The following is a 25474-nucleotide window of genomic DNA, read 5'->3' as shown; positions in this document are numbered from 1 at the left end:
AAGTGGGGAAGTCTTATTTGCAAATGGTTCTTTTGAAATACTTTATAAGCACGGTAGGTCTGAATAGGGAAGCCTTGTGTCCTTCCAGGGCATGGCATCCGTGAAAGGCTGAGAGCGCTGGTTTCGAAGTGGACGCATCTTTGATCTTAATGGGGCTTTTGCTTGAACTGCATGTTTCTAGGTTCCCCCCCCCCCCCCCCCGCCAACACAAACAGCTCTTTGAAATGATCTCAGATGTGTAACCTTTTGACTGAGCCCTGCTGCGGAGACAGGCTGGACGCAGAACCCTCAGCTCAGCTAAAGTGGGGGGCCCTGACGTGGATGGGCAGGCAGTGTCCCCTGTCCTGTCCCGTGTGTGTCCCCCCCCCGTACCAAGTGCTGGCTCCGTTCCCGGGTGAGGGAGGGCAGACGGGGGGGTGGACGTGCTGTGCCAAAATCCCCGGGCAGCTCTGTCAGCTGGCGCCGAGCTCTTCCTCGTGCCATTACTTACCCGCCCGTTGAGGGCGATTGCTGATGGTGCCTTCTTGAATATTGCTGATCGTGTCAAATAGCAATATTCGGTGCGTTTTTTCCCTCATGACTGCCGCTACCATCGCGTCTGTGGCTTGAAGTCAGAAAAACCCCCCACTTCTCTGTGTAGTGAGAAATCTGGCGTGTAACGCTCCCGGCAGCCAGCGTGGTGTGACGCTGTCTTCCCCCGTGGAGCCAGAAAGGGCTCTTACTGAGCTGCCGTGCTGCATGGTATGCACACGGGATTTTTGGCTTACACGTCTCAATTCTATCTGTCCAAGTATTTTAGTATAGAGAGTGTGTTCTCAGATACACCTAATTACTCGGAGCAACAGGAGATTTCAGGATACAGCTCAGGGAGTTGAACGGATTCTAAACTACGCTGCCCTTTGGGGAACCTTTGGGCTCCAGCTATGGCATATAACTCTTCCTGGGAAAGAATTTTCTTTATTCCTTTAAACAGGTTTGGTTAGAAAACTGTAATTCAAATGTTATATTCCAAAAGCAAGAGATAATTTGTGTCAAATGATTCTTTTAAGAAAGCACAGAAAAAGAATTATTGGTAATAATAATAGGGCTTTTAAATAATCAATTCATGCATGAAAAACCAAGATTATATTAAAATACTTCATATTCGCTTTTACCACATTCATGCCTTAAAAAATAGTTTGACTGTTTCTTGGGAATGTTTCATATGAGAGAAGTTCATAAAATACTACTGTTTATTTTGAAATACTTAGTTTGTGTCACACACTAAGAACTTTACTATCAATATTAAATTGGACATTTAATTGCATACTGAAGAAATGTGGCATTACTTTTAATTAGAAAATCAGAGAATTAGCATGGTTAGCAGTATTTTCAGTGAATTACTGACTGAACAGAATGTTCAGAATTTTCATTATAAATAAATTAACTTTAAACAAAAAGGGTTTGTGTGTGTATAAATGAGGGATTCTACTTGTTTCTTAAGTTTCACCAGAGCAAAGAATATTTGGAGAAGACCTTTGTTGTTAAGTTTTTGGCTGTTAAGCTTTTGGGGGCATGAAAAGACTTTCTCGTTCTCACTCTTTACTTCTTCCGTCCACTTAAGACTCTTCTTCCCGTTTGTGTGCTTCTACCTTTGGAGCAGACCTGTGGCAGAAGAGGTAGAAGTTTTGCTAATAAATTGTATTGAGCTTTTTTTTTTGTGTGTACAAGTCCTTTCTGTGATGTAAGGGGAGCTAATGTCCTGGCGTGAGATGGTTATAGATTTCAAATGCTTCCTACTAGGGTAATGTGTTTGGGGATGTCAGTTAGAAGACATTGAACAGTTTCTTTTTTTTCCAGTTTTATGGTTTTAAGGAACAGATTAGGATCTCTCCTGCAAATCCTTCAGTTTTTCCATGCTTGAAAGCTCCATGCTGGGACAAGGTAGCTTATGACATTATTGGATTAAATAAAGGCTTCCGTATGAAGTAAAGGATGTATCTTCAAATTATTCTTTGAAGGATTTTGGAAAAATAGGAATTCTTGTCATGAAGTTTTTGTCTTCAACAGCCTGTTGGGAACTTCCTGAGAGGACGGAGTCAAGACTCTGGTTGGAGATGCTCGTGGAAGGGTGAGGGGGACCACACACATGATGCAGTACTGGAAGTGCCGATTGGATATTAAGACTTTTTTTTTTTTTTTTTTTTTTTTTTTTTTAATGCATACAGCGTGTTGTTATGGGTTGGATTTGGTTGCCTGGTGAGGCTGTAGAATGTCCGTCCTTACAGATACTGAAAGCTGGGCTGGTTGTCATCCTGACGAGCGTGATCAAAAAGATGGCTTTGGCTTGGAAGTTGGCTAAATAAACTGTGAGGGAGGTTGGGCCAGATAGGCCACCTCCAGCTGTCCCTCCCAACCGTAATCGGTGTATGATCTCTGCAGTGCAGATGCCTAAGTAACAGGATTTGAGAACTCGCACTGGATTTTCTTTGCTTTCCCTTGTTAATGTGGGGAAGAATGTTCTTCTTTGTATGAAGCTTAAAAGGCATCTAGCTAACAAAGTGATGGTTAGGAAAAAAGGAAGTTCTGTGTGGAATTGTACTTACAGGGTTGCCACATCAGAGCGTTTTTGGATACGTGTTTTTGATCTCTCTTGGACTTCAGAAGTCTTTTATTACCATTTTCTTAGGGCCTTTGGGGAGAGATCAGGGAACTTAAACAGAGCATTTTCTATTCTGTAAATTTTATAGGACCTGATACAAATTGACTTTTGGAGTAAGACCAACCATGTGATGGAGACGTGTAGCAAGCTTCCAACATTTGAATTCGTTTCATAATAAGGACTTAAAGTAATAAATACTCTTGGTGGATTTGAACAGCTAAGCTTGGATAAAGTCACGTTAAATTAAAATGAACAATTATCTCTTGTGCTTTGTATTACTAAATTTAGTATTGGACAATCTACTAAGTCTCTTGATTATTGGTTTAAATTAATTCTATAACAAGATTTTCTTGAAAGTGGTACTGTGCACAGAAGTTTTTGTGAATAAAGCTTTGGAGGTCACATAATTGTACCTTTCAAGCTTTGAAAAACAATATTGAAGTAGAAGGTTGTGTTCCTTTTAGAAATAACACTGATGCTCTGATGCTAGTAATATGAATTCCAGCCTTTTTTAGAGTTATCTGCTTCTCTATTGCTATTATACTAGTTGCCTTTCTGGCTTTTTTTTTTTTTTTTTTTTGGCCAGGGTGAAGGGAACTGTAAGTTGTTTTGCCCAATTCATTGGGAATAAAGGAAAAAATTCCCTGTGTTGTTTGTTTAGTTTTTCCTTGCCAGTTGTGTTTGTAAGTAAATCTTTATCTTTCCACCTGTAAACATTAATTACTCTGATCTGAATAATGAACCTTAAGGTAACACAGACCATCTTTATTTTTAGAGAGCTTCTCACTGCTTTCCTTTGTGGAGTTAGAATTAATCATGTCCAACTTATTAGGCAGTTTTGCTCTGCCTTTTGGAGTTGAATACATAGGCGCAACAAGTGTTTGGGTAATCGTGGTAGTATTGTCGGCAGCAGTGGTTTTGGATTTCCTAGGCAGTGGTGGAGATGTCTTGAGAGGCCTCCTAAGGAGCAGTCTGGTGCACTCATAAGCTGCTGTTTGTCACGGCCAAACTTTTCTTGGTTAGTCCATTGTACTGCAACCCTGCCACGCTTGCTCCAAAAAAAGAAAACAAGTTTCGGAGGCTCATCAGGTTGTTTTCGTTAGAATTACATCGGGTTGCGATGCATTTTACTTAATAGTTGCTGAAAATAGCCTTGCTTGTCAGCGTTTCGCATTCACCCCAAACTGCAGCTGGGGGTATAGCAGTCTGATGGTTTGGTTTACCCTTACCTGCACGGCTGGCTGCGTGAGGAAGTGCCCACTCACACGACAGCTGCATCTGGGCAGCGTGGCCTGGAGGGCAGGATAACCCACTGCTAGCCCGCTCCCCTGTCTTTGTGGCACCCGGATCTGTTGGAGTAGAGAGAAGGCGTCTTTCAAGCTCCCTTCTGGAGGAGAAAGTAATATCAAATGTCACAGGTTGTGGGCTGGCAGCCCGGATTGAGGGCTAAGTTGGCAGAGCCTACTCGGGGCACCTGGGAATAGTGGGGGCTGAGAGCTCGCTGCGTGTGGGGTGGGAAAGCCGTTTGCTGTGGGCACAGGGCTGTTGCAAAACTCCTTTGGTTCGTTGCTTGGTTTTCCATAGCTTTTGCCTGTACCTTGCAACGCATCTCCTCTCCTTCAAACTTTGCTATCGAAAACCATTTTTCGGTCAGTCTGCAGTTTTGTAATAGGAGATGCCTCGTTCCACCTCTCCTCCGTGCAGCATCGCGGTCTTTGACTATGGAAACGGTCACACTGCTACAAATGCTCATTTTTGCAAGAGGGGGGTGAATTGTTCAAGATGGAACTTCCTGAAAAAATTGTATGGGATTTCTGTTTTTTCTTTAGTACAGAAAGCAGTGTGGAATTTTTGGTTTAATTTATGGAAACGTCAAGAGACCAAAATGTGGAAGTCCTCCTAATTTTTCGGGAGGTAAAATCTTCAACGATTTCAGATTCTTGAAATTTTCCAGACGGTCATCACTCGCCAGTTTTTTTTTGTGCAATGATCAAAACAACAGGCTTAGTCTTGATAAGAATATTAAAACAAGCTGATAATATGAAACGCCCTATTACTAGAAATACGTTTGAGTTTCTCTTAGGAAAAAATAGTTCCTGCAAAAACATCAAATACTTTGACAATGAATAAAACGGGTTTTATAGATATAGATATAGATCTACATATAGATATATCTAGATATATCTATAGATCTATATATATCTCTCTATATATAGAGATATAGATATATCTAGATATATCTATATGTAGATCTATATCTATATCTATATAGATATATCTAGATATATCTATAGATCTATCTATATCTATATCTATCTATATCTATATCTATCTATCTATCTATCTATCTATACAGAGAGAGGGAGAGATATAAAATAAAAATATAGTGCTTGCTAATTGAATATATAAAATAAAACAAAAATCCTAACAAGGATGATAACATTTGCTGTGAGTGGTGGGTCACTCTATCGCACCGTGCAGGTGTGAGTGGGGTGTGGTGAGTAATGCAGCTATTTTTGAACCGAGTACTTTTGCTTTCCCTATGCATAAGATTATTGTATAACTGTGGCATCAATAATGTGACCGTCGTTAACGGTGCTGCCTGGTCATATTATACATCAAGTGCATTAATGTATGTTTAGGTGCCACATTTGCCCTGATTTCTCTGGGAATTGCATTGTGTGTGGTAGTTGTGGAGGGTGGGGTTGGAGGTCAGGCTGCTTGGCAGGGGCTGAGCGTTCTTGTTAGAAGCTCACAAAAGAAGAGTCTCTTTCCGTAAATAGGTCTGACTGCTTCAGCAAATTAATCTGGTTTCCACTCTTACGTGGAAACAGATAGCTTTTAATGTGCTTAATTTCAGATTTGGTCACAGTGCTAATCCGCTGACTAATTAACAGGAATCAGATCTTATGATTTGAAAAGGAATCTTGACCAAGTTAATTAAATGTTGAATTTACACATTATTGTGATTTTTTGCATAGTCCTTTTACTTATGTAGCACTGTAAAAATACCATTTTCTAAAAGTTTTGTGTATCTTTTGGGGCTGAAAGATTATTTTATTGGAAAACAAGTTTGACATACTACATCTTTTTGTTTCTTGAAGGTTCTGTAATCACCAGAATTTTTCAGGGTCCTTTATCTAGTCTGTGTGTGTGCTGTACATATATATATGTGCACAGTCACAGCCACGACTCCTAGGGCTTGCTTGTCTTCTGTAAATTTGCTGAATTTGCATCTCTGCAAGAGCTGGAAAACCACTTCCTTTTCCTTTTGTTAATGTCAGTCTTCTGTAATGACTCTTCTACAGTATGAAACAAAGTATTTAGTGTTAACCTCCAGGCTTATAGTTAATGAGTTGCTTCCTGAGATTGTTTGTTTAAAAAGGAATTGAAAAGGTTATTGTATATACTAACCCCGTTACAGGAGACATGGTAGTCATCTGTTCATAACAGTCTGTTGATTGATTTCTTTTGCCAAGTTGTTGATGCTAGTATTGCCTTAATGTAAATGGTCAAAGGAAAAACATGATGTTGAAAGTACATGTTTAAAGAACAGCATGTATTAATTTGAGGATGCGCTACATAAATTTATTAAAAAACGCTAGAATAGAAAAAAGCCAACCCAACCTTCTCTGGAAGTTATTGGATGTTTTGGCATGTAAGTTCCTTTTACACTCCTAAACTGATACGAAATTAATGGTATGCAGTTGAACATCAGGTTCACCCAGATGTGCCACATGCTACTTGAGGAAATATTGGCAGTTCATTCAAGCAGAGAAAACTCCTTGCAGACTCTGAACAATGGGTGATTTCTTAGTGAAGTTCATTAACTGAATTAGAGGGTAACGTCTTGCCCTTGTCACGACTGTCCTGCGAACGAGAGGGAGCATCACGTCATGTCTCTGCCTTGCCCTGGTGTTTATCAAGTAGTTTCTCTCTGTTTTGCAGATGAGGCTTGCGTTCCTATATTACTGGCTTCACACCCGTGTTCGTAAACTACATAAGAATATGGTCCAATTTATCAGTGAAATGAGCATAACACCAGTTCCTTGATACCAGGGAATGACGGAAAGGAAATAGAAATATTAGTTCACTCAGGGTAGTTTTGCCAAGTGCTTTTGGGTTTCTTTTTGTCAAGCTCCTCGTCTTTTTGACTAAGACGCTAAATTGGGACAGGAGGTTGGTTTTTGTTTAATTGTTTCCTTTTAAACTTTCTTGAAAAGGCCATAGAGCTGTGTATATTGGAGTTCACGTTCCCTTTGGAAAGCAAGGCCGTCGGCGGCATAGACATCGTGGGCACAGGCATCACCGGAGAAAAAAAGAAAAAGAAACTGACAGAGATGATGGCCGAGAATCTCCGTCATATGGTAAGAAATCTGTTGTGCGGGTTCTTTGTGTCTCTTGGAAAGAAACTTGTAGGAGTTACTCTGTGCTTAAATGATGTTTTGTGCGGTTTCGTTGATTTTCACTGTAATTTATGCCTTTATGCAGAGGCAGGCAAGGATTTTGTGGTTGTGTTTTATCTCAGTCATAAGCTGCTGGATTTGCTCCAAGCGTCTGTATGAATGTTCGCCAGCCTGCACTGAATAGGTCAGATGAGAGCTCTGTAAAACTCAACGTGTGTAGCATAAAAATCTGTATTATTTAAATAAGACACTTTTTTTCATGTTGTGTAGTCTTGCATTATTCTTCCTCTGTCACTCAAGATTTTTGGAAATATGAATGTAGCTGTGAAGCAGCATTTGCCATGGTAATTTGATCAGTGATCTGTTAAAATATTTACTTCAGCCTTCTTGCTGTCTGCTGGTAGAGGAATTGTACCGCCTCCTAAATTTTAGTTTTGGATCAGACACTGCCTCCCTGGCCTGCCCGTGATCCTCAAGAGATGACGACTTTGTTATATCGTTCTCTGAAATGAAACTATTTGGCAGTACTCTCAGCAGTTTTTCTTTATTCCTCGACTGTAATGAATGGGAAAGCTATGATGCAATGTTTCACTTCAAGCGTGGACACCATGCTGTTCACCTTTCTATGACTAGAGCGGTGTTCAGCAAGGGGCCAGCTCTCTGAAACACAGGAGTTTGCAAAGGGGAATGCTTTGCCAAGTCTCCTTTTACCCTTCTCCTACAGCTCCCAGTTTCATCTGTCTTCAAAACTTCCCCTCCCAAATACAAATGATTACAATTCGGTCTTACGTTTGTAGAGATTTGCTGTGCAGGTTCTGAAGCAACGAGTAATATTAGATAGAAATTCCCTTCTCCTGGTTGCTTCTCTATCCTGGATCCATAGGATATGGCAGGATTCTTGGGATATGTTGGTTCTGGGATGGAAACAATTTTCTGTAATCTTCATTGATAATGGATGTTTATATTCAAGAGCTCATTTCAGAATTATGTGATTGGATGATGATTGATGCCAGAGCAACAATGCAAAACCAAAATTAAATTCTGAATGAAGTTTATTAGTAATTCAGATCTTATGTCTAAATCTAAACGGTGATCTTCCTTCTGCAGTGGAAGCCTGCAGTTGTATGTTCAAATCTAGCAGCTGTGAGAGTGATGTTTCAGTGAACGAAGTAAAATTTTTAAAATTGAGATTTACCTGGGTTGTCAATACCCGATGTTCCTTCAGATAACATTGCGATTACTCCATTATTGAACTCTTGGAATTTGAAAGCTCTGCCTTGGATTGAACCAAGGTCTCTGTATAGGTATTAAAAATATCTCTAAAATTGTGGTGTGTTTTTTTTTTTTTTTTTTAAAAAGTTTTGCTCATAGCAGTGAACTCCACTACTTATATTTGATGAATAAATATAGTTAAATTTTATGAGTTATTACTGACACTGTTCCACGAGGCATTATACTGTGAGAAGTTGAAATATATCCTGAATGTTTTAGCAGTGTAGTTTCTGCTTTACTATGCTGATTTATGTACAGTGCTCCAACTATGCAATAAGAAAATTAATAGTTTTTTCCATCCTATATAAGTAGCAACAGTCTGTTGTAAAATCTGCTGCTCTAACAATATGAATACCTGGCTACCCACTATGTGGAGGAGGGGGAGGAAGGGAAAAAAAACCCCCACAGCTAGTTAGCATCTTGAGTTATTACTAGGGCAATCTATAAATCAGGCTATTTGTTTCCATCAACACGTTTTATTTATTTATTTTTTTAATCTCCTTTAATTAGTGTCTGTGTCATGATGTTATCATTTATTTCGTTCTCAAAGTGTGAAAACAAGATTTCTAACCCTTTGGTATATTAATTGTTATCTTTTTGACCAATTTTTCTGTTGTGTATTTTCATTTTGTTAATCTATAAAAGAGATAAAAACACTTCATTGTGTTACATAAACATAAGTTTCCAGATGTTTTGTTTTCAGAAACAATGAAAAATTTTAAACGGGCCTCCTTTTAAAGAAATGTCCATGTTTCTTTCGTTCCTCTTCTCTCTCGAAGAGGATATTGTGCTGTACATTTGTAACTGAGAGCAGGAGATTTAACTGTTGCGTGGTGTTTCTTGCATCAGAGAAGTATGAATTCCTTTAATTGTTCAGTTTCTCCTTTTCTCAAAGACACACCATCCCAACGAGTGCAGTTTATCTTGGGTACTGAAGATGATGATGAACACATTCCCCATGATCTCTTCACTGAAATGGATGAACTTTGCTTCAGGGATGGGGAAGAATATGAATGGAAAGAAACAGCTAGGTATGCTAAAAGTAGATTGTTTCAAGCTATATCTTCCAGTGATTTTATTTCAAAGAACCGCAAACCAGGGCTAGGTTAAAATTTTCATGAAACACGGAACCTGCTCACTCAGTTCACACTCAGCAAATTAAAACTTCTATTCTTTTTGCCCAACTCTGGAAGGATCAATATGGTTTCTCAAGAGATTCTCAGTCTTACTGGTGCTGTGTTGACTTTCCTAAAACTGATCATACCAAGCACTGTGAAAGGTACAACCGTTGTTTAGTTACACAGGTGTTCAGCCATGAAGGACAGCATTTTCAGTCACGGAAGTCTCTTGCTCCTCTATTGTCGCTGATACATTAGTGTAATTTTTTTTTTTTTTTTACTCAAACATGAAGAAAACTGGGTATATCCATATGTTCTTGGATAGTATTTGGTTAATTTTTTGCAAATTGCACGCATGAACATTACAGGATGCCATGGTTATTTTTGATGTGTATTGGTTCACTTGCCTCCTTCTACGGATGCACTGTAATAAATTCTTCTGCATCCCATACTTCTAATTACCTTATTGCATGCTAGCTTTTGCAGAAGTTCAATTTACATTCAAGATCAATTTATAGTTACACATTGCCTAGCTCTTAAATGTCTGATTTAGCGCCCTGGGAGACTTGAACATGGTGTATGGCCCGTTTCAGACAGCTTTCTGGTCCTAAAATACTGATGAAACGGAGATATGCAAGTCAAGTAATAAGGCAGAATCCCACCCTGTTCACAAGAACTCGAGAATAGGCAGGTATTGTTCAAGCCAAAAGAAACAAAATGGGCGAAAGCTAATCCAGCTGAGTGTGATTGCAAGCCCTGATAAAAGTGTTATGACTGTGAATCAGTGGGATTGTCTGAGAAAACGAAAGCCGGTGTGAGCTGATGGGATTTCCTGTTCCATGTCATACAGAAGCCACGGGGAAGAATGGGATTGCTTGCCAAATTGTCTGTTTGCAGGAGAAATATAACTGCGCGTACGTGTATGCATTTCAGGTGGCTGAAATTTGAAGAGGATGTTGAAGATGGGGGTGATCGATGGAGCAAGCCTTACGTAGCGACTCTGTCTCTGCACAGTCTCTTTGAACTGCGAAGCTGTATTCTTAATGGGACGGTCATGTTGGACATGAGAGCAAACACACTAGATGAGATAGCAGGTTGCAGCAAAACTTTCTTTTTTTTTTTTTTTTTTTTTTTTTCTTAAATACTGCATTCCTAAATTTTAATCTATAACTTGAGATGGTTTTGATGGTGGTTTGTTTTTATGTTCTTGAAAATAATATACTGAAGAAACAGATATGTGCATGCTTACTGCGTTTTTCTTCATCTGGTTGTAAAGAGCTGATCCTACAAACTTCACTTAGAAGGAGCTACACTGGATGAGTAGGACATCCTTTATTACATATTTTAGGCTGAGGCCCAGAATTTGCCTTTATGTTCTAATCCCTGAATGTGTTCTTTGTCTTTGTTTCTACAGATGAAATGTAAATATCTGCCAGAACATTTTAGGACTTATTTGTGCACTTTAGTACCATAATTATTATTCATAACTTGGCTGATGTTAACTTGATGCCATTAGTGCAGTTGATTGTTACACATCTGGTATTTTTTTCACCTTTATAAGAGGTGAGCAGAAATAAATTTTGTACATGTTGTTTGACCTACTATGTTGAGTGTCCTCACTAATCACACGGTCATTTTGGATACCATAAAATCTGCTTTGAAGACTTACATATACACTGCTTAGCCTGAATGCCTTTGAACTAGTTTTACGTAATTTTCCTGGTATCTCTTGCTACAGGTACCGCACAATGGATTGCCTTCTTGAGAATCATGCTAGGCTTAGGGATGACCATCGTGTATGTGAAGGACAAGGTGTTTTGGCATAAAAACACTCCAAGCACTGCCAAAGTTTTTTGTGTTTTGCTTTGAAATCTTTGCAGTTCACTCAGGACATTGGTATTCCCTTCCTATTTTCCTGACTTAGGAAGAGTGTTCAATACGTGATTTGTAAAAGTGATGTTTTGTTTTCTTAATTTATTTTTAATAATGGCATTTAGCAATGATCTTACCGCATAAGAGAAAGAATTTTAGCTAAATTCTGTGTAAACAGCACTCAGGTATTTTAGGTGGAACTAGGATGTCTTAAGAGGTTGCATGCATTTGTTACCGGTTAATTTTAGGTCCCATTACAAAGCATGTAGGATAACAATCCTTGGCATACAAACGTACTGTCTCCTTTCCATGAGCCAGGAGTACCTGCTACGTATTCTTGATTCTCAGAGCAAGAGGGAGAGGGTGGCAGGTTTCCTTTTGAGAAGTTGTAGCAAAAGGCTGTGTGTTGCCAGGACTCCCAGCAGAAAGTTGCCCTGCACTGACAGAGGCTTTGCTGCATGCAGTTTTGTTTGCAAGGTATCCTGAGCAATGACCTTTTTTTGTTGTGAAGAGTTCTATGCAACTGCAGTTTACCAGTGCTATCAGGTTCTTGATACATCCGTTAAGGCTGGCAAAGTAGATTTAAAAGCTGGCACGTGGGTTTGTGCTGATTCATGCAGGTGGGGCTAAGAAATTGCAGCAGATACCTTGGCAGGCATGCAGGCTTTCTTTCCTGATGCGAGCATACTGAGGAGATGCCCACTCGAAACTTGATGTTGTTTGACAGCCGATTAGTTAGTCTGAGGTGATGCAACTAGCTTTTCTTTTGCACTTCTTCTTCTGAAGCAGGTGAATCGCGTGGGGTTGGGTAGAGAGCCTCAGGAACTTAGGGCATCGGGAGGTGGCAGAGGAGTTGGGGAGTTCATCGCCGTCTGCAGTAATTTCAGGTTTATATAGTTGCATGCTTTCCAAGTAGGGAACCCCAGGTCAAGGCTGTCTGTTCTCCACTGTGTTCCTGTCTTCAGTTGTTTACTTCTAGTAGAGGGTTGCTGCCTACATAGACACTCTTCTTTTGAAAGGGAGTCGCCACTGAAAGTTGAAGTAAATGTCAAGAAAGTATAAAGTAACTTCTTAAAATGATGCTACGAATAAATGCTGTCTTCTGGATCTGCATCTTGTGCTTTTCTTATTCTCACATTTGCTCGTTTAGTGACATCTTTGACAATTTCCTGTGGATTCTTGAAGATGACTTTTCTAAAGAAAATACTTTAAAAAAAAAAATATTATTTTTTTTTCTTTGGTGCAACTACAGTGCTTGAGTGTGGTGAAGGAGATGTTTGATAACTATATATATATATATTATTTTCTCTTTTGTTGTTGTTATTATGTAGATATGGTTTTGGACAACATGATTGCCTCGGGCCAGCTGGATGAATCCATAAGAGAGAATGTGAGAGAGGCTCTTCTAAAAAGGCACCATCATCAAAATGAGAAAAAATTCAGCAATCGGATTCCCCTGGTTCGGTCTTTTGCAGATATAGGCAAGAAACATTCTGACCCTCACTTGCTTGAACGAAATGGTGAGATAAGTTGTAGCATCCAGTTTGTTCTAACCTGTTAAATAATGTTCTCACTGGGAGATGAAGGAAAATTCAGCTGATGGTAGCAGATAAGTGTTTCCTCCTTGATAAGCAAAGAGCTAATGATAACAGTGTGTGCTGTGTGTAGCTGTGGATGATGTTTCTGTATATTTTTGAATTTACTCAAACATTCTACTCCTGCCTGTGCAGATAGCATGCATTATTGTTTTGAACTATAGAAATAGACTTACATTGGTCCTAATGGGTTTTATTTTGGGGATATGCTTGAATAAAATGTGTAACGTTTGAGGCATTTCAGCGTTGTGGCATAGCTTTATGTGTTTGTCAGATGGATCCTACTTGCTTATTCAGTCTTTATACTGGAGGTTTACTTTGCGGTCATGTCCTGAGTTCAGTGATGCTGACAATAACTGCGTTTTAATCCAGTGTTATGTTAATATGACTAGAAAATGTCCACTATGCTAATGGTGAAGAAACTACTTTTAGCTAGGACGCTGTTTTTTTTAACCTTGTTTTTTAGACAAGGACCTAACAGGGGAAAAAGAAAAAAACAAACAAACAAACAAAACAAAAACACAACCCCCCAACAAATCCAAGAAAGGTATTTGAAGTGTTTTTATAGGCTGTACCACATCTCTTATTGAACTAATTCCCGGAAAAACTCTGGAATATCCATACATTTACTCTAGACATCCAGTTCCAAAGTCAGAATAGCAATCTGTACTTCAGAGCACCATACTTGTATTCTTGTATTTCTTACGGCCTCTATTTCTATCTCTGCTCTTTCGCCTGTTTTCTTTTGTCGTGCATTAACTAAGACACATATAATTCCAACTGAAATTTTTTAGTCTAGTGAAAACTTAGTACAGATTTCATGGATGACTCCTTGAAGTTCCCTTCCTGTCTTGAAAGGTGCCTTATTGCTTGGAACATGTTCCACTTAGCTAAGTGCTTGTAGTTAAGCGCTTGTTGGGAGCTCTCACTGTCCAAGCAAATGTCCAAGCCTTCTGATACTTTTTGTTAGCTAGTGAATATATGATGCCTGCTTAAATATTTCCCTGATAGTTTCAGAATGATTTTTTTTTTTCCTAGAATAAAACCACAGCTAATTTATGTAAGAGCATAATTTCTTGTATAACTATTGTCTTCCCTGTTTTGTTCAGCAAGTGTGAAAATTTCACATATAAACTTGGTTTTACCCATCCTTGAACACCTGTAGCCCCAGTTGTAATTCTGAGAATTTTGTATTTGAGGTCTCTTGCTTCTCAGTTGCTTTTCATGTGTCACTTCCGCTTTCCAATGCGTTTTACCCTTAATGCTATTCCTACAACAGAATATGGGATATATGCTGGAGTAAGAAACCGGTATAACGTGATGAACTCTTTGCCAGTGTGTACTGATTCACTTTTTCTTTATAATCCTATGGTTGCCCTCTAATAAACCGGTAAACCAAACATGCATATGAGCATAATCCTTTTTAGGCTTACTTTGTGTGTTAGGGCAGCTCACGTTCGTGATTTGTCACAGATATAAGGACAGCAGTCTAGTTATTACTGTAGTGATTAATAGGGACAAAAATAACTGGTTTGCTTTATTGGTGCTCTTGTCTTTACTGCACTGCAGTTTTAATAGTTGATCTTTGAGGCTTTCGTTCTTAATTTAAATCCAGTTAGTGTCTGTAGGATCCACTCTGCCATTGTTAGAGGTGGGGATAGAAATGGCCTTTTCCTAGGCGCCTCCTTGCAAATTGTGCTGGGGTTGCTCAGTGTATTGGTCTCTGCAGTGCCAGGTATAAATGTGGGACTAAATGTGTCTAGTTTGGTGTTTCCTTGCTTGATGGCACGGCATGTGAAAGCAGCACGTTTCTGATTCAGGGATTGTAGGAGAAGTAATCAGTACTCAGAGGGGCTGCCATCCCAGGAGAAGTGTTTGTGGTGAAGGGGGGGGGATGCTGTTGCTAACCGTCACAGTGGAAGTGCTCACAGGAGGGCAGGCGTCATCTCCTCCTGCTTACGGAAGAACTAAAATCCATTCCCAATCGAAATCCACGGGAAGCGTGGCGAGACTATGATGTCTGTGTGTGCAGTTAGTGGGCCGTTTGAAACTGGATAGGTCAAGAAAAGTAGCAATGGATTTCGGAGAAATCGGTTTGGTTTTAGGTAAACGGGGATGTTTGGTAAGTCCGAGCACGAAGAAATGGAGAAGGGGCTGTGTATCACGCCCTCTTCAGAAATATATATTGAGACTACAGCTGGCTAGGAAAATTCGTATTAAAACAAGACTTTTTTTTTGGAAGACAGTTGCATTTAACACTGTTAGGTATATTTGATCGTGCTCACTTGGAAATATTTTAATTTTAAAAATTCTTTGTATATAATGGATGCAGTTAACTGTGAAGTCTTACGATGTTTTGGCTGCTAGTGATTTTTTTTAAAGTATTTTTTGGATGGCACTAAAAATGCAATTTGGAATAAGAAATTCTAGGAAAATTTAAGAGTCAGTTTCAAGAAATGCAAATTTTTTTTTTTTTTTTTTAGTTGTATTAACAAATCTTACTGACTTTAAGGTAATCTCTTCTCCCACATATCTTTGCCGTTCTAATTGATACTCATCAATAATTTCTGACTTCTCTAATGTCTGAAATCAGATTTGCTGTTATCTCTTGTCTTACTTGCATGAGTATGACAGTTTCAGCCCATAAAGCTTGCAATTTACTACATAAATTGTTAATGCATATTGGTGTGTGTTGTGGTGTGGTTTTTTTTTTGTTTGTTTCTTTTTTTTTTTTTTTTTTGTATATCCCTGTTATAAGCCTCATGGTGTTTCATTTGTTTTATCTCAGGGGAAGGCCTTTCAGCCTCCCGCCATTCTTTACGAACAGGTCTCTCTGCCTCAAATATTTCCCTGAGAGGAGAAAACCGTTTGTCAGTTCTTCTCAATTACCTTCTTCCTTCTTCAAGAGCTGGAACCCCGGCAACCTCAAGGTGTACCACCCCCGTAACTACCCCTCAAAGCACACCGCCCTCCAGTCCCACCTGCAGCACCAGTGCCCGGCCAAGCCCGCCTCAGGGCACGGAATTGCTGGTGTCACCTGCCAGTGACGATATTCCTTCAGTAATAATCCACCCACCTGAGGAGGACTTAGAAGTGCAGGAAAGCCAGGAAAAGAAGACAGAGGAAAATATTGACAAAACACCAGGCAACTATTGAAACTTAAGCTGTCCATGTGTGATGCACTCTGCATCTGGATCACTTGCATTGTGATGTTTTTGGCACGTAACTTGGGCACAAAGGATTATGATAACTGTTACCTTTGCCTGCATGTTTTGTTTTATTTCTTCTCAGTTGTGACTGTTCTCTTACTTGGCGTGTTTAACTTTTTAGCTTTTAACTAAAGCCAGCAAAAAAATTCTTTAATTAACCTTCATTTGTGTAATTAAAAAGGAATATGGTTTTAAAATACAATATGTAAGCAAGATGTCAAAAATGGTGGCCTTTTCCTTTCACTCACCTACGTTCCATGTCAGGTTTTGGTTTGGTTTGGTTTTGTCAGTGGTCGAGTTAATATTCTAAACCCAGTGTTTGATATCCTGAAATAGCTGCAGCCAAAGACGTGGTGAAGTGTTAGAGATGACTATAAAGAGAATTAGGAAGGGTGCAATCACCCGTGATGTTCGTAGTTTAGCTGTATCATGAAGTCTTAAAGCAGTTTTATTTTTGCTTTTGTGCTTTTAAAAGCCAGGGCCCGTTAAAACCAGTAGTAGTTTATGATGGAACTGCCAGGTTCGGTTCACCTGCAGTTGTTTCCAGGTAGCTTTTTGTTAGTGCTCTGCTTCAACATCACACGCTTGATTACTGCTTTGTTGCTTGATATGCAAAATAGAATAAAGTAGTTAAGAGTTTATAATTGTAGGTCAGAACCCAGCAATTCATTAATTTGTTGTCTTGCAAAGCTATTGTTCTTTGCATGTAAAAGGGTATGTAGGTGTAGAGGTAAGTTGAAAGAACGGGTGGAAAGTTCTCTTTCTTGAATAGTTTTTAGTAAATATTTCGCAACTCGTGCATTCTGCATACCTACTGTTATACTTGCTTTACTTTTGCAAAATTAACGCTTGTTTAAAGACTTCAGCATTCTTGTAGCTAGATCATGTTTTTAGGGGGGTCGCCTTTCTTTTTAGCCTTGAGGCTCCTCCTGCCTTTTTTATTTTTTCTTTTTTTTTTTTTCTTTCTTTTTTTTCTTTTTTTTACTTTCCCCCTTGCCCTTTCTTCCCAGAACTTTATCTTGCCAAGATCTAGCTTGTAGGTTTGTCTGCTTTATGCCTATGTGTGTTGCAGGAGGGGGGAAGTTGATTTCATTCAACTCTTTAATCAGTGAGGCTTCTTGTGGTTTCCTTCCTCACTTGTTTAATAAGTAAGAGCACACTGTTACATATAACAGAAAATATGCTGACAGAGAAAAGGCTGTGGTTATCTGCCTTTTCACATTTTGCAGCAAAGTCACTGAAAAGGAGCGAGCCAACTATGTTGTAGGCTGTCATCTGGAGCTGAAGTAGGACCCCATCCTTACTTAAGTTCAGAAAAGCAAACAAAAAACTCCTTTCCCTGGCTTCCTTATGGGAAATTAAGAGAATTCACATGAAAATCATTCTCTCTCATGGGTGATCGTTCAAAGGTAATTAAAAACTAGAAGTAAAATAACAGCTGCAATTGGTTTTCCAGTTCTCATTTTTCTGCTCATCTGCCAGGAATGACAACATGCCAGACCCAAGGTCTTTAGAAACCAAGAGAAGGCAAACAAATGAAGATCAAGTACTTGTTGCTATTATTATCACTAATAAAGCTTTCCACCGGAATCTCCAAGTCATGTTCCGATTGCTTTTATGCCTCAAGGGGATGTTTCTCGTAAAGGAAAAATCTGAAAGGGATGATTTCCCAGTTAATCCATAAATAAAAGTGTTTCCAGAGAAAGATGAACACCAGCAAGATGGAAGACATTTTTGTTTTGTGGGTTTTTACCCCGTTTTTTAATTCAAGGAATCATCTGACCACAGAAGGACACATTTTTCTTTGAGATGCCTTTGAAGGCATTCTCAGACTATGACCTCAGGGCTGCAACTGGACTAATATCTGTTTTGGTAGACAGACTTAAAAGGGAACCCTGAAGGGGAAGTCCTCCTACTTGTATTTTTTTTTAAAAAAAAAAAAAAAAAAAAAAAAAAATCTTCTTTGTGCATTCCACTATACATTCTGGTCTGTATTACCTCTCTAGTAATTCAGAATATTGCATCCTGAATACCGTTTCCACACCGGTATGGCTTGAGTCGAGTTCATCTCCTGTGAGCCTTAGGAGCTGTGGCAATTTTCCAACAGGTGACTTGCTTCTGTTCAGCATTCATCTGTCCTTGGCCTGGTGCTATTCAGATTTGTTTTTTAGTCTTTATAAATAGCTGGAAGGTTACTGAATTACTGTAAAAGGCGGGAAGAGGGACACACTTTCAGTCTACCATTTACTTTTTATCAGCGAGTCACCAGTTCAGAGGAAGTCAACCAGGCAAAGGGTTCTTTAACAACCTTTTTATTTACTTTTGTCATCAGTTGAAGAACAGCTTTTGTCTTCCTGTCTTTGAAACTGTTGAATAGTGAATGCCATAGGTAGTGCTAGGAAGAGAGCAGTGTCACAGCTAAAGATCAACACTGTTAATTCACCAGTTTCATTCAGCTTTCTTAATGCCTGTGAACAACAGCAAAGCAGCCTGTTTTAAGAGGTCTTTTGGTTCACTGAGAAATGTGTTTTAAAACTGAGTAAAATAATATTTAGAATAGCTTTGCTCTTACAATAATTTCTTACTGAAAGTAGGAACTCGGGAAGATGTACATATTTACCTTCTAGGAGTAATTTTAATATTCTTTTTCACATTAAAGATGCGTTGGAATTTATTTTTAAAAATTGATTTTAATCTCCTCAATACAAATATGGTGTGGCTTTGTATTTGAAAGTTTTGTATTTCATAAATTTTGCCTATATAAGCATAATTATATTGAAATAGTCATGCTTAGGTGTTGAACTCGTGTTATTTCTCCAACATTTTATTTTTCTTTTCTTACTGAAGCAGAGATGTGAGGCAAATGTCTGTATTCTTCTTGTTTTCTTCTTGCTTTCTTTTTCCAGTAAATAATGCCCGGTAGGCTTTTTTGATCACAATGTTAAACCAAATGTAGTTGGCTAGAAAATGCCCATGCTCTTTAGTGCAGGTGCAGTTACAAGTGCTTTAATTAAGTGCTTTTACAGGGCTTCAATCCAGATTTAATCAAGACTCAATATGCTGTTGCCTTTCAAAGGAGGCAGGTGGCATACCTCTCTAACCAACAAATTCAGCAGTACTGCCTGTTTTTAATGATCAGCTCGGTAAGACCAGATGAATTTCTCTGTCTCACAGTCTGGAAAAGCTGCTGGGTAGTCTTCCTTGTAGCAGTAGCATCTTGTATCTGCTCAACCGGAGGAGAGAAATGAGTGAGTTCTTTTATTACCGTGAGATTTTGAGTAGAAGCTTTTTCACTATTCGAGATGCAAATTCCTTGTTCTGAATTTCCCTGCAAATACGGGATCGACCGAGGGGCGTGATGACGCGCGGTGTCGCGTGGAGACGCCCGCGGGTGGCGGAAGCCCTGCCGGCTCCCGTGCGCCCGGCTGCCCGGCCGGCAGGAAGGGTAGCGGTGTGCGTGGCGGTTAGGAGCCGATGAGTGTCCCCGGGATCGGTGCCAAAACCTGTGAACCTCAACTGCGACTGGTCGGATAAATTCTGAAGGCAAACCTTGCAGAAGAATCAGTGTCGCTCCAGTACTGAAATAATAAAATTAGTTTGGGCTAATATGTAGAATCCTTGTTCTTAATCCTCCTCCTTGATTGTCTCTCCACTTTTTTTTTTTTTTTCCTGGTCTCTGCTTCCTCTTGCTCACAGGGCATTTGCCAAAAGTGCAGAATGTATAAACTTCTGTATTATGCTCCTCTTCTGCAGCAGCTGTTTAATATTTCTGTTCTGTTTCTAGTCCTACAAACACATCTACTCTTATGCTGATTTCACAGGCGGTTGGTTGCTGTTGGTTATTCTTACGAATAACTTGAATAACTGATACATCTTGGAGCAGAAGGGTAGAATGTGGTTTTGTTTTTTTTTTTTTTGGTCTAGCTAACCGAACATAGTATTTATCGTGTTAGCTAATTACCCATGCATGTTAAGATTCACAAAGGAAATTACAGCTTATTAACTTAAATTGGGTTTTGCCTCAGGAAAAACTACCCATACCAGTTATATCCCTGTGAACTGCAAGAATGAAAATTAATGGTAAAGGCTTGGACCGGCATGTTTTCTATTGATATGATGGCTCTTTGAAATGGTTTTTTTGGAAGTAAATTTGGGGATCAAACGAAGTGAATTCAGTTGTCATTTGAAATGCTAAAAAATGTCAAGCGGCTAAATGATAAACAGGGAGGGATGCAAGTAGCTATCATAGGACAGTAGCCAAAAGGTAGCCAGTGAGGGCTTCGGTTTTATCGTGATTAGAGTGGCACTCGACCTCAACGGGAACTTTCTCTATGTAATGCCATGTTTAGACTTCAGTCTTTGTCTGGCTGTGGGTTTGAAAGCGTGTTAAAGCATGTTTTATCACCACATCTGAAGGGCCTAGTGGAGCCAAGCAAGGCCGAATGTACTTCTAGTGCATGTTAAACGGAACAAGCAAAAGCTCTGCAATCCACACCAGGGGATTTGGGCTCGGTTCTGCTTGCCTAGACCGGGTTTTAAATCCTAGCTGGGACGGGATACCCGTGGCGCGAGACGGCATTCGGTGTGCATGAACACCCGGGTTACTCGCCTTTTGCTCTTTTCCCTGAACCTGCAGTTCAGTGTTGCTGTCGGAGCAAGCTACATACAGTGCCTCTGGCGTGGGGAGGGTGTTAGGGGGAATCTGTGTTTCACTTGAGTAACTTCACTGTACGAGCCTCCGTGGCGTGGACGCCAGAGATGCCCTTCCGTGTAGTAATGCCTGTTCAGATCAGCAGCTGGAGCTTTGGTCTGCTGCTCGAAATGATGGTTTGCAAGCTGTCTATCTTTCATGTAGTACGCTGTTTACTGGTACAGGTTAGTTAACTACCAGGGTGTCATTCCTTCTAGTCGTGGCCTGAGGCTTGCCGAGGCTTTTTACAATTGAAATAGCTGCTACCTGGCAGACCAGGTAGCAGAGGTGTTTGCTTTGGGTGTTTGAGGACTTCTAAACATAGTGGAGATGCTATCTACTAACTAGTAGAGCAGTTACAAATAAAGTGTCAATGGTTGGTTGTTTATTTTTTTTTTCCTACAACTGCAGTAGCTCTTGTTTTCTGGTGACTGTTCTGCAAATGGCCATCATTTGGGCAATCCTTCATTTTAATTTTTTTAATTTATGTCATCATTTTGACAGCACAGTGACTTGTTACCGTTGCGTTTATGATACTAATGTAGGGCACTCTTACTGAATAACTTGCACATTTGCTTTGAGCAAGCTGCCACGTTGTGTTTTGGTAGTGTCGCATATTCAGTTCAATTCATACACCATTTTGAACTTACCTCATTTGTTTTAATTTAGGGCTATTGGCATCTCCACAGTCAGCACCTGGAAATTTAGACACTGGGAAAAGTGGAGATGTTAAAGGTACTGGGACAGGAGGAAGCAGAGAAAACAGCACCGTTGACTTTAGTAAGGTAAATAACATTAAATACCTTAATGTTTGGCACAACATAACGATGTAGCAAAAAGTGTGGTGGTTGTAACTTCCCTCCTAGTTACAGCTAAGGCACGCATGGGTACACGTGTGTGAGTGTCCACAGGACATACGTACTGAGCCCTAACTTGTACAGACGAGTGTCAGAATGTGACGTAGGTTAAATGTGCCAAATGTTTTCTGAATCTTCCCAGTGGGACCGAACTTCTTTTTTGTTTGATCTTTTCAGTATTTTGGTAACTTGATGTGCGCAGCTGATGTTCTTTCTCATGTAGAGGGAAGTATTTGCAGATCTGCTATAAAGACTCTTATGAAAACAGTTTTGTAGATGGTGGTGTAACTTTTTTTTTTCCTAGGGCTGATTCTTTTTTTTTTTTTTTTTTGTAAACAGGGCTTTTAAAGGAAATTTGCTTTATATGTTTCATGAGTTTGCTGTACAAAAGTTACGGTATATCTTAATCATTAGGAGCATATAGCATCACTTTCTGAAGGAAATCTGGTGTAAAACTCTAAATCCCTTGTATTTCTTTCATAATTTAAATTTGCTGGGCAAGTTCCGTTATGGCTTTTACTATAAAACTCAGTCTGTAGTGTCATCTGTACTGTGAAGCACTGTAAGAAGAGTGCTTTGCCAAGCTCAATGGTCATTTTTAAGGGAAGCTAACTCGCACTGTAGTTCTCATCTAATGATGGCAGGTGCCATATAGCCTGCTCCTCTGTCACAGCTTGCATGTTTTTGCTTGGCCTGTCCTTCTGTACACCTGCCTTGTCTCCTGTTGGGCAGGAGTCAGCCTCCTGGCACTGTAGTTGTGGCACACTTGGTGCGGGACTCAAGAGGCCACCTGTAAGTTCTCTAGATAGCAATGTACCTGGTGCTTGTGTGCGTGTGCATATGGGTGTGAGCACAGAGTTCATGTGCTGTACCGTTTTCTAATGCTCTTCCCTAATACGTACAGAAATGAATGTTAAGATTTTTAGCCCTTGTGCTCTTTATGGATGAAAACATAAACATACCAATTATTTGTCAAAATTGTGACACATTTGAAATACTCAGCTGTGAAATAACTAATTGCATTCTAGAAACCATGTGTAACTACATGAACTCTCCTTACTTAATTGTGCACAGACTTTGTTAAGTTATGTCTTATCATGGAATGTTTGTCGTAAGTAACACTAGAAAGATTATGCAGTTTGGAGTCTTGTAGAGTATAGTGGGTGGTACTAACTCTAACTTTTAGAAAATAGTTTATTATTAGTTGGCTGGCTGACTGACATTTTTCTACATGTGTTTGTCTTCTGCACTGTGAGATACTTAATTTGCTTTTTTATTTTTCTTTGTAGCATAAATGTCTAGTAAATGCTGATAAAATTGTGTTATACAGTTTCTGCTAACAAATGTAAAGGAATAAACACTTGTTTCATCTTTGTATAAATAGGTTGATATGAACTTCATGAGGAAAATTCCTTCAGGAGCAGAAGCATCAAATGTGTTAGTGGGAGAAGTAGATTTTTTAGAAAGACCTATTATTGCTTTTGTGAGGCTCTCCCCTGCTGTGCTTCTCTCGGGTCTCACAGAGGTTCCGGTTCCTACACGGTAAATAATGCCTGGAAAGTCTGACTTTACTTATACAGTAAGAATATAATAATAAAGATCTCAAATGGCTATAAGTTTTTATGCACACTCTATTAAGAGCAAGAAGAGTAGACCTTTTGTTTAACATGATTCCAGTCACTTGCTGCAAAAATTGAAGGAATGAGATACACCATAAAATTCTGACTGCTTTAAATATATATATATATAGTGATGCCAGGGCCGAAGTTGAAACTGATAGCTGACCTGAAGCAAAAACAATGAGTCTTCCAAGCTTGTCTTGCCATTTTAAAGATGGGCATGAAGACTGTTATAGTTTCCTTCAGCACGACACAGTGTGGCAGTGGGGAAGAGTCCACTAAGTCTGAAAGTTGGTCCCATACAAAGCTCTTCTTTTTGCATACAAATACTCTGTATATGAATAGCCCAGGTGGTGGAAAAACTTCACTTTTTTTTTTTTTTTTTTTCTTGTGTGCCCAAATCTACGTGATTGATGCTGGAGTAACCACTCAGCAGCTAATACATTTGTCCCTTCTCATCGCTGGGAGAGAAGGGGTGTGTGAGCGGCTGCGTGGTGCTCAGCTGCCCTCTGAGCTCAAACCCACGACAGCATGAGTGGGTTTTCAGTCTGCGATGTGCCATCCAGCCTGGTGCGCCCACCCCCAAAATCTTGCCAGTATCCTGCCGATGTATTGACCACAGATGATCAAAATGTCAAAATGCAGGACTCATGATGCAGATAGCAGGTCATGTAATCAGGCATCATGGAGGACACTTCATTTGCTATGGGCATTGATATATTGGGCTGTTTTGTGGTGTTTGGCATAAATTTATATATTTATGGCTTTTGCTCTTTTTTTTTTTAATGTTCTAAAATCACCAAAGCACTTGTTTATCTATGTAGCTTTCAGCTTATATACTCTAATGAAAGGCAAAAATAATCTTAGCAGTGTTCTTCTAAACAGATGTGAGAATTTTCAGAGGGTAGTTAACAGCAGTGCTCATAATGTTTCTTGGGAAATTCCGAAATTTTTGCATACAGATTATTGTATGAATCTTGCTAAAATTATCCTGTCCTAAATTTTTCAGAATGGTGTAGGCTTGCAGATCTGGAGTAGCATACTTGATTCTGAAGATGGAATTTCGATTTCAGTTAGGGTAGTCAACTTGCAAAGGAAAAACGGCATTGAGATTTTTGTACTGTGAGGTGAAAGAAGGCACTGCTTTTTTCAAATGTACTTAGTAACTTCATTTTCATGGAGTGTAGGAAGAAGGTTGGGAAGAGAATTACTGAGGTTTGCAGTTTGGTTTGTTTCCTTTTGAATTGATAAGATACAAGTCCCGTTCAAGTGGTTGGTTGGGATTTTTTTTTGCTTAAGGTGTGGTATCTCTTCTTGTGATTGGAAATGGAGACTGTTAGTATATCCTGAGATCCGCCCCCAGATCGGATTCCCTTCCCAAAATGTCACTTTTACCTTTTTAGATGTTCAGGCTTCAGGTTCCCTTCCTTTCCACTGACACAGGATGAGGGTATGGCCGGATGAGTATGTCGGGTGTGTTGCTTGAAGTGCACCACCGCATCCGTTGTGTGAAGCACCCAGGCTCAGCACGTGAGAGGGCTTTAACCCTGATCATCAGAGAAGCTAGAACAGATCATCAAGCTCCTAAGGCCCTCACTAAGGGGTCTTTGCCAGTGGGAATGTCAGAAAGGTTTATAATCCAGAGGAAATACTCGTTTGGCTCTAACCTGTAGATTTCTGCTACGTTTATGGCATGATAAAGAAGTTGAAAAATTAGGTTTAATAAAGAAGATTTTGGAGTAATTTTGGGTCAGGATTAGAGTTCCTTCAAGTAACAGCTTTGAAACAAGTCCTAGTCTTGCAGCAGTCTTTAAAATCTGAAATGGTGAAGAAGGATCTTTTCACTTCACCACCAAATGTCCTTAAAACATTAAAGAACCCTCTGAGCATATACACGAGTTAGCTGTTTTCATCTCGATTGCTTTCTCCACAGGTTTTTGTTTTTGTTGCTGGGACCAGCAGGAAAAGCTCCACAGTACCATGAAATTGGAAGATCGATAGCAACACTTATGACAGATGATGTGAGTGATGTGTTTTAAACATTTGTAGGTGAAGAAGTCTAGAGCGATGGATTGTACTGACTGTTTTCAATAAATGTATTGGAGTGACAGGTTAAAGAAAAAAACCCAAACAAACTGGTTAAATGAAGAACTGTAAACTTATATTTTTTGTGTTAGTGAACTAGATAATAGTAA

At 39.5% G+C, this 25474-nt stretch overlaps 1 protein-coding gene across 4 annotated transcripts in view; it reads left to right on the top strand.

Annotated features, from left to right (window-relative positions):
- Positions 1-25474, top strand: part of SLC4A7 (solute carrier family 4 member 7) — a 100072-nt gene that overhangs the window by 45043 nt on the left and 29555 nt on the right. For 3 of the 4 annotated variants that reach the window (XM_042806333.1, XM_042806335.1, XM_042806334.1), the window contains exons 3-9: positions 6865-7008; positions 9215-9350; positions 10371-10531; positions 12641-12829; positions 21473-21588; positions 23045-23202; positions 25213-25300. In XM_042806333.1, coding sequence (XP_042662267.1) covers positions 6865-7008; positions 9215-9350; positions 10371-10531; positions 12641-12829; positions 21473-21588; positions 23045-23202; positions 25213-25300 — 992 coding nt within the window. The other variant, XM_042806336.1, reaches the window with a different exon arrangement.

This window comes from Tyto alba, unplaced genomic scaffold (assembly GCF_018691265.1).
Source record: "Tyto alba isolate M040663 unplaced genomic scaffold, T.alba_DEE_v4.0 Super-Scaffold_46, whole genome shotgun sequence".
Taxonomy (NCBI): domain Eukaryota; kingdom Metazoa; phylum Chordata; class Aves; order Strigiformes; family Tytonidae; genus Tyto; species Tyto alba.
The sequence above is the reverse complement of the archived record's forward strand: the minus strand, read 5'-3'. Positions and strand labels throughout refer to the sequence as shown.